The 13,982-nt window shown below is 43.8% G+C and overlaps 1 protein-coding gene across 1 annotated transcript in view; it reads right to left on the bottom strand.

Moving 5' to 3' along the window:
• Positions 1–11,311, bottom strand: part of DPP6 (dipeptidyl peptidase like 6) — a 387,177-nt gene extending 375,866 nt beyond the window's left edge. Inside the window, exon 1 of the mRNA XM_030444556.1 lies at positions 11,093–11,311. Within this exon, the coding sequence (XP_030300416.1) occupies positions 11,093–11,293 (201 nt within the window). The 5' untranslated portion in view covers positions 11,294–11,311. The remainder of the gene's footprint in view (positions 1–11,092) is intronic.
• Positions 11,312–13,982: the final 2,671 nt, after the last annotated feature.

Here is a 13,982-nt window from a genome sequence, read left to right as displayed (position 1 = left end):
ATCACCATCATTTCTAAGGGCCAAAATATACCTTGAACTTTTTATCTACAATGCAAACATTTCATAATATTAATAAGGGATTGGGGTTTTTTTCCAAAATTGCAGCTGTAATACTACACCATTGGTCACTAATTAAGTATTTACAGAATAACTTCCTAAGGACAGGAGAGGATGCAACTGTACACAACCAATTTTTCTGTCAGACATTTTATAAACATATAAAACATTTGGTGCACTTAAAAAAAGAATTTCTACAAACTACTATAGACCAAGATGGCCAAAAATGGCTTCCAGCCTCTCCCCTGTGGGAACATCAGAGCACTTCAACAGAGGCAGGGTAAGGATGGGAAACATATTTCAGGAAAAAACATGAGACAAAAATTCATCTTCTCCTAAATAAGGGAAAACCTGCCCTCCTGCCCAGAACTAGTTCCTGTATTAGGATAAGTAAGAGGAAAGGGCAAAGGTGGAATATTCTGTTTCAGCCATAAAATTTTTTTTGCTCTACAGTAAAAAGTATTTTAGAAGTAAAATTCCTTGGCTTCCAGTATCAGAGCTGGCATCCAGATCCAGCTTTCCTCTTTCTTCTTGCCCTCTGCTATCTGTTTTTACCTCTTGCTGTTTTCTCTTGCTTCTGAAGTCTGCCTCATTCTTTTCCCCAGGGGCAAATTAAACTGAGGACACTGCTTGAAAATTCCCAACCAGCCTCTTAATCAGCGCATCACGGCTCTATCTGCTTTCAGGCAAAGAAGTTGTCTCGGAAAGATTTTACCACACTAAAGCAGACAGAATTGACCAGACATCACACACATAAAACAGTCTTTGAAAACATACAAGAAAAAAAAAAAAAGAAAAAAAAAAAAGAAAAAAACCAAAAAACCAAAACAAACAAAAAAAACCAACTTCAGAGACAGCAACCACAAATTACTCCATTCTGCTCATCTTCCTTCCCACATTCACTTCCTTTTCCTCAATGGCCTTCCCCACCTCCCCAAGTACATGACTTTAAACCCTGGCAACCACTCCATCTATCAAGAGCCTGACATGTATGCTTATACTCCCCCAGGACTAACCTTGTCACTTTACCACATTAACTTATGTTTACATCTCTGACAACTTGTGCCATGTTTTCTTTCAACCAACTGCTTTCTTTTACATGACACAAGGCACTTCAGCAGCCAAAGTGCAATATTCTGATAACTGCTCATCCAGCATCATGTATCTCCTTATTATCCGCTACATTATCCTTATCTAATTGCATCCACTTTGGCTCAATCTGACATTTTCAAAACTACAGATGCTTATTAGCTTTTCTTAGCTAAAAGAAAAATGTGCATTATAGTGATTATCAGCTCCTGGCACTGCCTGTGAAATGCTGTAATGAGAGAGACCTTTAACACACCATAAACAAGAACAATCAGGTCTGTTTTGGTTATTAACAATGCTCCCACAAATGTTGCCACTAACAGAATTAATGACCACACTGCTAATTATTAATAATCTCATGTTTCTATGGGTTCTTTTTAGCCCAAAGCTTTTAGGCCAAAAGCAGAAATAATTTAATTCTGCACCACTGCGGTGAAGCCACAAATTAAGTCATGGCCTTGATTCCTATATGGTATCAAACAGATGCAGATCCTACCCCACACAGTTAAATAACTACCTGAGGGTCTCACAGCTGGTCAGTGGCAGACCCAGGAATGGCAGGACTTCCCTAATGGTCATTCTAATGCTCTACTAGAGATCCACCTCAAACAGAAGGTGCCCAGAAATCCATGAGAAATATCCACTCCTGAAGAAGCCTCTTCCAAGCATGCAGAATTCAAACACAGAGTATAATCAAGGTAAGTATAAGGATCAGGTTATTGTGATCCTAAACTTTGGCTCTGTCAGTCTTTATAATTACTCTTGTTTGTAATGAATCACTGTGTGTGTTTTGACAAGTCTTGTTTGTGCTGCAGTTCACAACAGAATGAAGCAGCTGCTTCAACAGCACCCATTTTATTCAGCATTGTGAAGTACTGGGATACCTCCAGTTTTCTTCAGGTGCTTCCTCTGGCATTAGGGATCAAAAACATACAAATTAAAAAAACAAAAACAAAAACAAAACCACCAACAACAAAAAACCTGGACATATAAAAGACAGAGGAACTGCATCAATGAAGTGCTTACATTCAGTGTGCCTAGCAGGAAGACTGGTACAAGTCTTAGGTTCACTATAAACCATTTATGTCTCTATGGCAACATGCTTGTTGAATTCTACAGCTTCCCTATCAAAGTGAGAGGTGTTTGGTCTTTTAAATAGTACTTTTCTTTTGTGGCACCTAAAGGAAATAGGGGGGGGGAAAAAGGAAAAAACAAACCATATTTTAGATAGATTATCCAGAAATATAAGGAAGGATATAGCAATAAAAGATAAAGAAATAAAGACAGGATTCTACAGTCACATGAAACATAATCCCATGAGCAGTCTGTTCAAATCTCAGAGTTGTGTATGCAATAAACATATCTTGGGACAATCAGTCTCTTATGCAAGAGGTCAAGCACTATTTAAAGTAGATCTCAGCATCCTTTTTCCTCTCTACTGACAGCTCCTTGTGCTCCTCTGGAATATGAGATAACCCAACCTGCCTACCCTGAGAGGAGAGCAGGGGAGAAAGGCAGCAGCTGAAACTTGATTTTTTGCAGTGCCAGAGGGCATGGCACTGTGCAGTGGCTGGAGAGGAGCCATCTGAGGGGTTTGATCCATCTTTAGGCGCCAGGGCAGAGAGATAAGGTTGCCAGCAGCCACCTGTTCCACAAGGAGCAGGAACTGACTCATGGCTTCCCAGCAGTGCCAACAAAACCAAGTTTTTCCCCCATGGGATAGGACTGGGGAAATGGAGAGACAAAGAGCTGAGCTGTGATTGCAGCCTCTCTTGCCCTTAAAGTACTGGGAGGTCTTGGGAGCATATAGGAAGAGCCATCAACACCACAACCAGCTCCCACACCACCCCAGCCACCAGCAGGACCTGCCAAGAGATTGCTTTTCCATGACCCTGGCACAATTATAAATGTCTGTTCTGATACCACCACCAGCTTATACTTTTTATTTTGCCAAAGGCTGGCCTTATAAATACAAATCTTTTTTAGTCCACCTTAACAAGAGGCACTGCAGGGCTCTTGAATTCATCTTCACAGACACAAACTCCGTGCCTGGGCACTGCAAACAACTGCTTATACCCTTGAGAAGACAAAATGGGCAGTAACAAGCCTCCTGCTGCTGTTGGCCAGATGCTGGACATTATTCTTTCTCTACTTGTGGCAGAATAGGAGGAAAGCAGCAGGCTGAGGGATCCTGTGTAAACCTGCTGCTGGCCCTGCTCCCCAAGTTGTCTTCAGATCTATGGTGTGGAGGCTGCAGTAACATCCATAATTTCTCAGTCTCCATGGGCTTCGTTTCTCTTCTAAGCAAAATACCACTGCTACTTTCTTTTTTAGAGTGTTGAAGCTCATTATAATGGAAAATAAAGAACACATACATACTTTTGTTATAAATACTTTAAAATTAATGACTATGGTTTAACTAGAGTTGAGTTTACTAGGAATTTTCCACTGTAGCTTTTCCATTTCATGTAGCACTGCACGTCCAGAATATTGAGCCTGGGGAGAATTTTACATTTGCTTTTGAGGTCTGTTTAAAGTGAAATCTACTTGAAATGCTGGAACAGATGCTACTGACAAATACAGAAGGGAAAAAGAAAAAATAAACCCCAAATCATTATCACACCCTACCTAAAATATTATATAGTGAAAGCACTAAGATACTTCTATCCTTCCCTTTGAATGTTTTAAATTTCCCATCTCTCAAAGCAGGCTTGAAGCCCTTGAACAGCTAGGGGAGAACATCAGACATTTGAAATGTCACATTAAAACTGTCATTAACAAGTGCTATATATACACTAGACTTAAATGTGCTGGATTTCACAATTAGTTTCACAACTGTAAGAATAGCTTTGGTGATAACTGGAAAAATTTCTCGTTTTAAAGCCCCTACAGCCCAGGATCAGAAATTGCAATAGCTCAGAGGGCTTAACCACAGCAAACTGTCACTGCCATGAGGCTGAGGAGTGCTGTCTATGAGGCAATGTGTCAACTCAGCCTCCAATTTTCCATCTGCAAAGTGAAGATAACAAAGTTAAATGCAGTTTCCAAAGGCACAGAGAAAGCAGCTGGGGGAAAAATCTATGTAATAGCAGAGCTCCACTAATGAACACCTTTTTAGGAGGTTTAGAGGAAAGTAACTTAAAATACGCAAGAGATAAGCAATTAAAAATATGGTCAATGCAAAACAGGTAAGATTTCATCAGCAGCAATTCCCAGTTTTGGCCTTTTCCTTGTTACTTCATGCACTCCATCAGCTTTGCTTAAACTTATTGCTTAACATGTGGATGAGTATCAGACCTTGTTCTTCCTGTGCCCATATGACAAGTTCCCTGAGACTATTCTTCAGCATGACTTTAAAGTTCTACTTTAAAAGAACAAAATATGGGAGATCTCTAAATTAAAGTGCATAAAAGCTGAGAAATAACTAAAAGTCCAGTTGAATGTGGGAAATGAAGGTTCTAAAACACTCTACACATGGAAAAGCTGAGAAGACTTGTGTTTCCAAAAGACAAAACCCACAGCCCATTCACCCTTCCAAACACCTCACTGGATTGCTCTGTTCCCTTCACACTGCTCCATGCTGCAAAATACAGAGATGTCCTTTGCCCACCTCTTACTTTCCTTTGTAGCTACACACTGTCAGTAAAACCTATGGCACATAACACCTCTTCATACAGACTAATGCACAGACTCAAAATATGCTTGAACCCAGTTAACTTCCCCACACTGAAACTCATTACCAAACACCCCCAATTTAATGAATACAAGCAATATTTTCAAAGGGGGAGACATGAGCAAGAACCTGGTACAAAAAGTATTGATGCACTCTACTAGGAAAGAGATTCTGATGTATTTTTTTATTATTATTTGACCAGAAATCTTTTTTTTAAAAAAAACTTGAATTTACAAACCTAAATTATGTGTGTGCTTTTGAAAATTTACACTGTATCACAACCCAGTGTGAGCGCAATAAGTGTTTGAGAAAAGACTGCTGTTTTCTTTTTCTTTGGGAGAAAAGAGAAAAACATTCCCTTCAAAGAAAGATTCGATTCTCCTTTCCTTCCCCCATGCTTGAACACGGGACCATTTTAAACAAACTGTTGATCGATTTTTTTATGAGCTTGAAAAACAAATATTTCTTGCTGACGGTGAAAAAATTGTCAATCAATCAAACCTAGAGAAAACCACAGGGAATAACCCTCAGATGTAGGCATGAGTCTGTTAACCATTGGCTGGGTAGTGCTTTAAAAAAAAAAAAAAAAAAAAAGCAGTGAACAACAAGAGCTCCATTGCGGTGTCATCAAGAGACGCTGCCACCCCTTGGTGACAAGGTGAAAATGCAGGTACCTTACGGACGAATCACACAGCACATCCGGCAAAAATCCCACTAAAATCAACTTGCAGCTAATGAACTCTATCAGGGGACTTCGCTGGACTATCACAAGTATAAATATATATCAGCCCGAATTCATTTGAAGGCTTTTGTTTCAAGGACCAAAATCTTCTGACTGCCAAAGAGCATTTTCAAAGCTTTGACGGACACCCTAAAAACTGTTTTATTTCTCTCTGGCCTTTTCTGAAACAAAAATATACAGAGGAGTGGAGAGTGGAAAGAATTCATGGATAGTTTTGTCTCACCATCTATGTGTTTGAAAGCCCCTGGAAAACAATACAAGTGGCTCTGGCTCTGGGCTCAGTGTTTTCTTTCTAGACTCCAGCTATTAACTCAAGAGAAGCAACAGGAACTGAGCACTCTGCATGAGATCTTCCAACTTACTGCCCAGTTCACTGCTGTTAGACAGATGATTCAGCCTCTGCACACAGTTATTCCTGAATACTTTAAGAGGTATTCTCTCTAGCAGAGTTTTTTTAGTGCATGCATCATCACCATGGCTAATAAGAGTGCAGAAACAGATGCTGACAGTGGTTTCATTTAAAATTGAGCCATAATGCAAAGTATAAAAACCATAACACCTCCAGATCAGAGTAAAGCAAAGTATAAAAACCATATCACCTCCAGATCAGAGTAGCACAGTAATCACAAAATATATGATGTGCTTCCATGCAAATAAATCCCATGATTTGGATGAGGTTTATAACTATTTTGTGTGAGGGAAGTAAGCTGAAAGCTTATTAATTGCAAAAGGTGAGCTTACAGAATGTCAGTAGGGCTTAATATTTCCTGAAAGAACAGGTCTCAGCCCTCTGCATCTTAGAAGCTGTAGGGATTACAGAGTTCAGCATCCCAGAACCCACCCAGAGGCAGAGGATACTCTTACAGAATTAAACAGTAGCTTCTGTCAATAAGCACACCAATTCTGATTGGTAATTGAATTCTGGTTACAACTTTAATTACTGTATCTTGCAGTAATGTTATGAATCCTGCAGTCAAAAAAACCCTTCTATAAAATCAATTAACTCTGGGGAAACACCACAGCATTTCTGAAATGCCTGATGTCTGCAGCCCAGGCCTCAACTTTTCTGCAACACTGTCCTTGACACATATTTCTAGCAGGCAATACCTTTTCTGATTAGACAAATAATGAACTAAAAATTAAGACTTCCAATTGCATGCAGCAGCAAGCCTGACACAGGAAAATGCATTTTTTTTATCCTAATGGTTCTGAATGTTGCTTTCCCAGATTCACTGATATTTGATTTACTTAACCTTGAAAATATTCAAGCAGGAAACACAGTTTTACTGAAGCATTTCAAAATTATTGCTATTAATATCTGAATGAAAACTTCTCAAAACAAAAATAACTCCAAATAATCCATTCCAAAACTAGTAAAGTGTAATACATGGCTAAAGGTAGTTGTAAGCAAAGGCAGAAAAGAAAAAGAAAGAAATATCCAGAATTCTGTTATGAGAATATTTGCAGTAACAAAAGACTTGTACTTTGAGACTGCCTGTTTTTATAGGGTTAAGTCTCCCACTGAAGCCAATAAGAGTTTCAGCTGAGTAATGAACCTGTAAGAATGCAGATTATGGTTTGCTGTTATAGAAAAGTTTTATGATGTTTCAGTGGAGAGTTCAATATTTTTAACGCATCCCTTATCATACAGAATTTAATTTAAAGAGGGCTTCTATAATAATCATTTTATAGTCAATGCCTCATAAAACAGATCAATATTCCATGTTACAGAAAACTGCTGAATTTCTTATGCATCTGATTAATGCATTGTTATCATCCCAGTAATTAAAAGGAGCAGGATTACACACAATCAGCATGATACATCTTACTCAGCACCTCCTGGCAGTTGTCTGCAAAAATTAAACTCATTAATCACTGTGATGCCAAAGAAGAAAAAGCTTGGGAAAAATAAAAAAACCTCTATTTTATGGGGAAAAAATCTTCAGTCAATATCTAGAAGAAAATCCCTTCTGTGGTACAATATGAAAAGCATTAACTTAGTCTAAAAAGGAGGATTATGTTACCCAAATTCTTCATAATCTGCTACACCACCACACTATTTTTTACTAGAATTATTTACATATACTTCCTCGTGTATCTAAATGAATGTAGTGAAAATGTAATCAAAGTAAAATCAGAATTTTGTTTCTGCTCTTACAATAACTCACTTCAGTACCGATACTGACACAGAGCCTACTGGGAAGTGGTTTTCTAGGGTCATTTCTGCAGGACCTAGTTTCCTCATTACTTGTCCCATAAATAACATGATTGCCTCACCAGGCTGCTAATGAACATGAAATGCGGAGTATTTAACCCAGTTTTTGTTCACAAATTCAATCTACTATATATTATTTTTCTCACATACAGATAAGGACTTGAAACACAGTCAAAACTTGTTAAAACACTAAAGAATGTTGTGGCTTCTGCTTTGCTACACTTTCATATTACAAAAACAATGTCTTGAAGTCTGTCTCAATGGTGGCTGTAAAGGGAAGGGAGCAGCTGTCCTATTAAATCCCCTTTGTTTATTTGTTTATTATAAAGTTACTGCTTTCTCTTAAGTTTCATTAGGTTCCATCTAGTATTTTTCCAGCAGTAGAACTTCCAGTGGAAAAAATGCTTACTAACAATTCTGTGACCTTCAAAGATTCTTTCTTTCCCTCAGTTTGGTATTGCATTGAGGTCTGCATTAAAAAACAGCACTGAATGCAGCTCTTTCTGCATTTCAATATGGAAAGCCATCACCAGTAACCTATATGAAAAAAAAACAAAAACAGTTCTCTCCCTAATATTAAATGCATGATGAAGTTAGGAACAGAACAATCTCATTCTCAGGTTTGTTTTGCTATTTCTCAGTTTGGCTAGGAAACAAAACTTTGTTTCTATATTTTCAAGTCCTTCCTTTTCCTAATAGAATGATGTTGGAGGATGAAAGCAAATGAGAGTGTGCTGCTATAGTCTTTGTGCAAAACAGAAATCAGTTTTATCATCTTAGAAAGGGGTTTCCAATGCTCTCTTGCGAAGGTCTTCCTGTGATAAGCAACAACAGCACATGCTTCTGGCACCCTGCACAAACACACCACTCTCCTTGCCCTTCTCTCATAGTCCTTGCCTGCCGCCTGCTTTATTTTTCTCTTTGCCTCGGGGATTTCACGCCGGGGCTGCATTCCCTCCTACAGGGCTGCTGCGAGGGGGGACAGGAGAGAAATTTCCTCAGGGCCAAGAGAAGAGGTGACCGCCAGCTCTCCTGTGAAGGCCATCCCGGGAGGGTTCAGCACCGCGCACAGCTCCCCCTGCCCGGGAACGGAGCGCCCAGCACCGCGGACAGTTCCGCCGGTCCGGTCCCGCCCCTCCATCCCCGCCGGTGCCGGCCCTCTCTGCCTCTCCCCCCTCGGGCCGGTCCCCTTCTTCTTGAAACACTCTCCTTTAGGCCAGTTCCACCGCATTCCTCACGACTTCATCCTTCCAACCTGAACGTCCCTTCACCTGAGACACAATCCCCCACACCTCAGCCTAAGCTGCCCCAGTTTCTGTTGGACAGGAGAACCTCTGACCTGCCTAACCAAGTCCACTGAACTTTCTAAGACACACTGACCCCTTCCGAAATAATCCATAACAAGTGCCCACGTGCGTTTGGAAGTCCCCTCGAATCCGTACTTCTGGCTATGCCCTTTAGCACTTCATTGCAGGGGGACCCCCTAGACAGACACCATCCCCTCTACACAGTAGAGGCACAGTAGTGTCCTCCACTCACACACAAAGTCCGAGGGAAGAACCGGAAAAAAAAAAAAAAATCAAGACAAAAAAAACCCTTTAACAACAACACAACAAACAAAAGAACTAACTCCCTTTTTAGTAGTATATTATTATAAATAATATGCCCATCAGCACAAATCACTCGCACACGCTAAACTGTATCCTTTGCTTCCCGGCTCAGCGCTTCTCTTGATCAAAGAAGCAGCACCAGACATCTGCCGTCTCCAGGAAAGAAAAATCAGTCAAATAATGAGGGAAATGCGCCCGAGGCCAGCCCGGCGGCGGCACTCCGCTGCCTCGCAGCGACACCTGCAGCCAGCACCGGAAGGTCCCCATGTCCCCAGCCCTGCAGCACAAGGGCCATGGATGGGTGCGGATCCCTGGCCATGGGGATGGGTCCCCTGCTGCAGTTGGATGGGGTCAAAGACGAACAGCACCAAAATCATTGCCGGGCTGCAAGTCACAGAGGAGAGCTAATCCAAGATTCTATCACCACTGGTACTTAGGGGCTATCAGCTTGTTGGTCACTTTGGGGAGGTTAAGACCGATTTGCCTCGTCACTGGCAAAAGTGCACTTGTTCTACCGACCGTAAAAGTTTTTATGGAGGGGCAGGAAAAATGACAGGGAGTTAAAACACAGTCCGAGGAAGTTTTGCTTCTAACACAACTCTTCTCCACTGAGGCAGACCTACTGCCTCTGCCTCGGCTTGAAGCGGTGCCTTTCTCGGGAACATTCCCAGAGCCGGAGCTCAACCCTGCCACAAAGCTAACGCGTCCCACCCGGACAAGAAGTATTTTTAACAGACACAAACATAAATTCCAACTGCAGACATTTATCTCTCCTTGTGTGTGCTTCTGCAGAGGCAAAACCGCCCCAAATGCCTCTGCCAACCTAACACCTCCCAGGCTACACCAGCCAGGGGGAGCCACGCCTGCCCTCCTTCGTCTCCCCACTTTCTAAACCCTCTCCTTCTTTCCCAAAAGAACAAGGTGCGATCGACCCAAGCTAGTTTAACTCCATCAGGCACGACAGCGAGCCAGCGGCATGGAGGAGTCACTGGTTACTAAGGCAATATGCAGATACAGCCTCTGAAGGGACTGCTCTCGAAAGGTGCGCGGGAGCCGAAGGTGCGCGGCCGAAGTTTGCGCCTTCCCCGGGGGGACTCGCTCGGGGGTGGCGAGGAGGGAAGAGAGAAAGAGCGAGCCCCAGAAAAGGCTACTCAGGGGTTAAAAAGTTTCCCCGTCGCCAGGTTAGGGGGAGAGGCTGACGGGAAAGAAAGGAGGGAGGGGCGAGGTGAAGACTTCTGCCCCGGGGGAGTGTTAAAAGGGTAAAACATGGAATAACAATCATTAAATAAATAAATAAATAAATAAGGGAGGGATAGGGGGAGAGCCTTGTCGACTTGCTTGGAGGAAGACGGCCGGAGCTTGCACCTGCTGCTTCCAAGCATGTTGACCCCGCTCCCCCAGCTCTGCTCCTCGGCAGAGCAAGGAGCCGCGCAAGGAGAAAGGGTAACGTGGAGACGCGGGGCCAGCGCGGAGGCGGGCGAGCCCTAGCTCGGGTCCGTGTGGGCTCCGTCCTGTCCTATCCCCGGCACTTGTGGGGAAGAAGAGGAGTGCAAAGACCAGCTTGGAAAAGAGGACAGACCGCAAGAAATCGTCGCCAGCCTAGAGGGGTACAGAAGCATCGGGCAGGACGAGGAGATAGGGGTAGGGAGTAGGGGGGGAACACCCAAAACCCAACCCAGCCCAGCACGAACGGTACCGGCGCTTACATCCTCCTCTTCGCAGTCACTTCGCGACTGGTACTGGAAGCGGGGCCGGCTGCTTCCCTCTTGCAATGGACGCGAATTCTTGCCGGCAGCGCCGTCCTCCTCGCTGCTCTGGGCGCCCAGGAGGCGACTGGCTTCGGGGGGAACGGGGAAAGAGCGGGAGGTGTTGATCTTCCCGCTGAAACGCTGGTACAGTGAAGCCATGAAGTCAATCCGCGGGAAACCGAAGAGGTCCGCGGGAAACCGAGGAGCAGGGAGGGAAAGAAGAGACGCTTTTCTCTCTCTTTTTTCCTTTTTTTTTTTTTTTTTCCTTTTTCCTTTTTCTCTCGCCCTCCTTTTTTTTTTCGTTTTTGGCTACAGCATGCTGCTACACGCGGGAGAGGCTGAGTCCCACATCAGTGGAAGGGAGATCGAAGGATCCAGCTCCCCGTTCCTCTGCACCGGCACCCGGAGAGAAGCGAGGGGGGGGGGAATCGAGAGAGCGAAGGGGGTGTGGGGGAGTGGTGGGGAGGGAGAAGAGAGAAGATAGATAAATAAATAATAAAAACGCAAGCGAGCTGTAGCACCACAGGCCCCGGGAATGTTGCACCATCCAGTGTCGGGAAGAAAAAAAAACAAACAAAAAAACCCCAAACCAAAACAAAACACTCCACGAAGACGTACCCCCGATAATGGCGTCTGAGTGGATCAGCATTAAATGTTCTTTGGGGGTGTGCGTGTGTGTTTGCAAAAGCAGGGAAAAAAAAAAAAATACGCACGAGGGGCTGGCTCAGTGGCTGCTGTCAGCGGCTCCCAGGCAGAGGTGGCAGAGCAGTCGCCTCCGAGGTCGCATACCAACAGTGTGCACAAGCGAGAGGCAGAGTGACAGTGTGTGAGACGGGGTGGAAGAGGCTGGGGAGCCTCATTCAAAGCACGTTGGTTGCTCTGCTGGAGAGGGAAGGTTCTTCTACAATCATCTCCTTTCCGGCGCTTTCTTTTTCGTCTTCCCAATATGTATTTTTTTCCCGGGAAAACAACTTACAAAAAAAAAAAATGCAAGGGAAAAAAAAAAAGAAAAGCAACAGACACCTGATCGCCAGCCGTGAGAGAGAAAGAGAGCTGGGGGTAAGGCGAGGCGGGGAGGAGGGAGGCGGGACCGGCAGCTGGAGGTCGGTGCCGGGAGCGGTTCAGCCCCGGGGAAGGGGCAAGGGGAGGCGGGAGGGCGAAGGCGCTCGGGTGTCGCTGCCCTGCCCCAACCGGCCCCGGGCACGGTTCTGACAGGCTCGCGGGAAAGTGCCCGGTGTCCCTGTCCTTTCTCCCCCGTCCTCCTCCTTTCTCCGCCCCTCCACGGCTGGGGAGAGGAGGGAGGAGGGGAAGGTTGAAGCTTTTTTCTGAGGTTGTTGTCGCTTTTTAAAAGAATCCGGTAAATTGTATCTTTTACTGTTTCGGTATTAATTCATTTTTTTGCTGCATTAAAACGTGCTCCAGCGCCCCTCTGTGGAAACGAGCCTGAAGTTGCTCCCCGCAGCACCGGCCGGCGATAAACAAGCGCGGTACCGGGGCCGGTCGGACCGGGATGGGCCTGGGCCAGGACTGGATCGGAACCGGGTACCGGGCCCTCGCACCGCCTTTGAGCGGCTCTTGCACAGGGGTTCAGGCCCACACTCATTCGGCCCCGAGAACCGCGGGCGGTAATTAAAGCTCCCGGAGGAGAAAAGGGGGATGTGCTCAGGTGGGCAGCGGGTAATGGGCAGTGGGTGTGCAGCCACTCCTGGCACGGCTGCATAGGGACAGAGGGGGACGATTCCCGTTGCTCCAGCATCAGGCTCCTGGGTTTCCATAGCAACAGATGCTTAGGTTTAAAGGAAAGCGGCGGAGTTTCTGTCTGCCCTTCTCGTCCCCGAAATCCTCCTCCCCTTTGACCTCTAGTTTGCCGGAGATGCTGGGGTTACTGAGAATCCTCTCATGGTAAACAAGTAAAGCATAAACCAGAGTTTGCCTGTTCCCATGGAGAGACGGCTGCTGAAGTGGTCACAAACTTGAGCATACTTCAGCAAGTGGATCTGATGGGCTGAGATGTTTCTAAATAGAGGTCTTAAAGTTAAAAAAAAATACCACCTTGCATATTTTTAGTTTCATCAGTCTAAAAATAAATAAATAAATAAATAATCTCAGCAGGTCATGCATACAATACTCTAAAGAGCAACACCCCCTCACCCCATGATTTCAACAGCTGCCTAATCAAAAATCTCTTTAGATCTGAAATGTTTCATCCACTGCTTTTTGTGTCTTCAAAGTCAGAGATGAAAAGTCTTAGCATTTAGATGAAAAGGGAACCTTATCTCAACGAGAGAGAAAACAAAAACAAATGCTCTGCCTCCTTCCTGATGGAACTTGAAAGAAGGAATCATTTTGATCTTCACAACTGAAATCCTGACATTTAATTAAAAACCAAGATGAGCGCACAATGCTCTGAAGCAAAAGTCTGGCTTCCAAGTCACAGCAACACACATCATGACACAGGGAACTTTCCAGAAGGCATGTGGACCCCTTGTAAGTTATGTTTTGGACACGAGTTGACAACATGCTATCAATAATCTGGAATATTAGCTCAGCTAAATTCCATCTTGGGCTGCATTAAGAGTGACTTTATGACTATTTGGAATTGGTGACAACCAGCACTGAAAAAAATAAAGGGAGGGGAGAATCAAATTAAAAGAAATAATACATTTTTAATTTCTGAGGAAAACTGGGACACAATGCAATAATCAAAGCAAGCTACAAAAAGGCAACCAAAAAATACTAGGCAGAAAAAATACCAAAGATTAAATGTCTGAATTACAAAGTCTCAAAACACAGAAAAAAGAAACCATTCTGCCTCGAAGCTCAGTTCAAAACTGAAAGAACCACGAAG

This window comes from Calypte anna, chromosome 2 (assembly GCF_003957555.1).
Source record: "Calypte anna isolate BGI_N300 chromosome 2, bCalAnn1_v1.p, whole genome shotgun sequence".
Classification (NCBI taxonomy): Eukaryota; Metazoa; Chordata; class Aves; order Apodiformes; family Trochilidae; genus Calypte; species Calypte anna.
The sequence above is the reverse complement of the archived record's forward strand: the minus strand, read 5'-3'. Positions and strand labels throughout refer to the sequence as shown.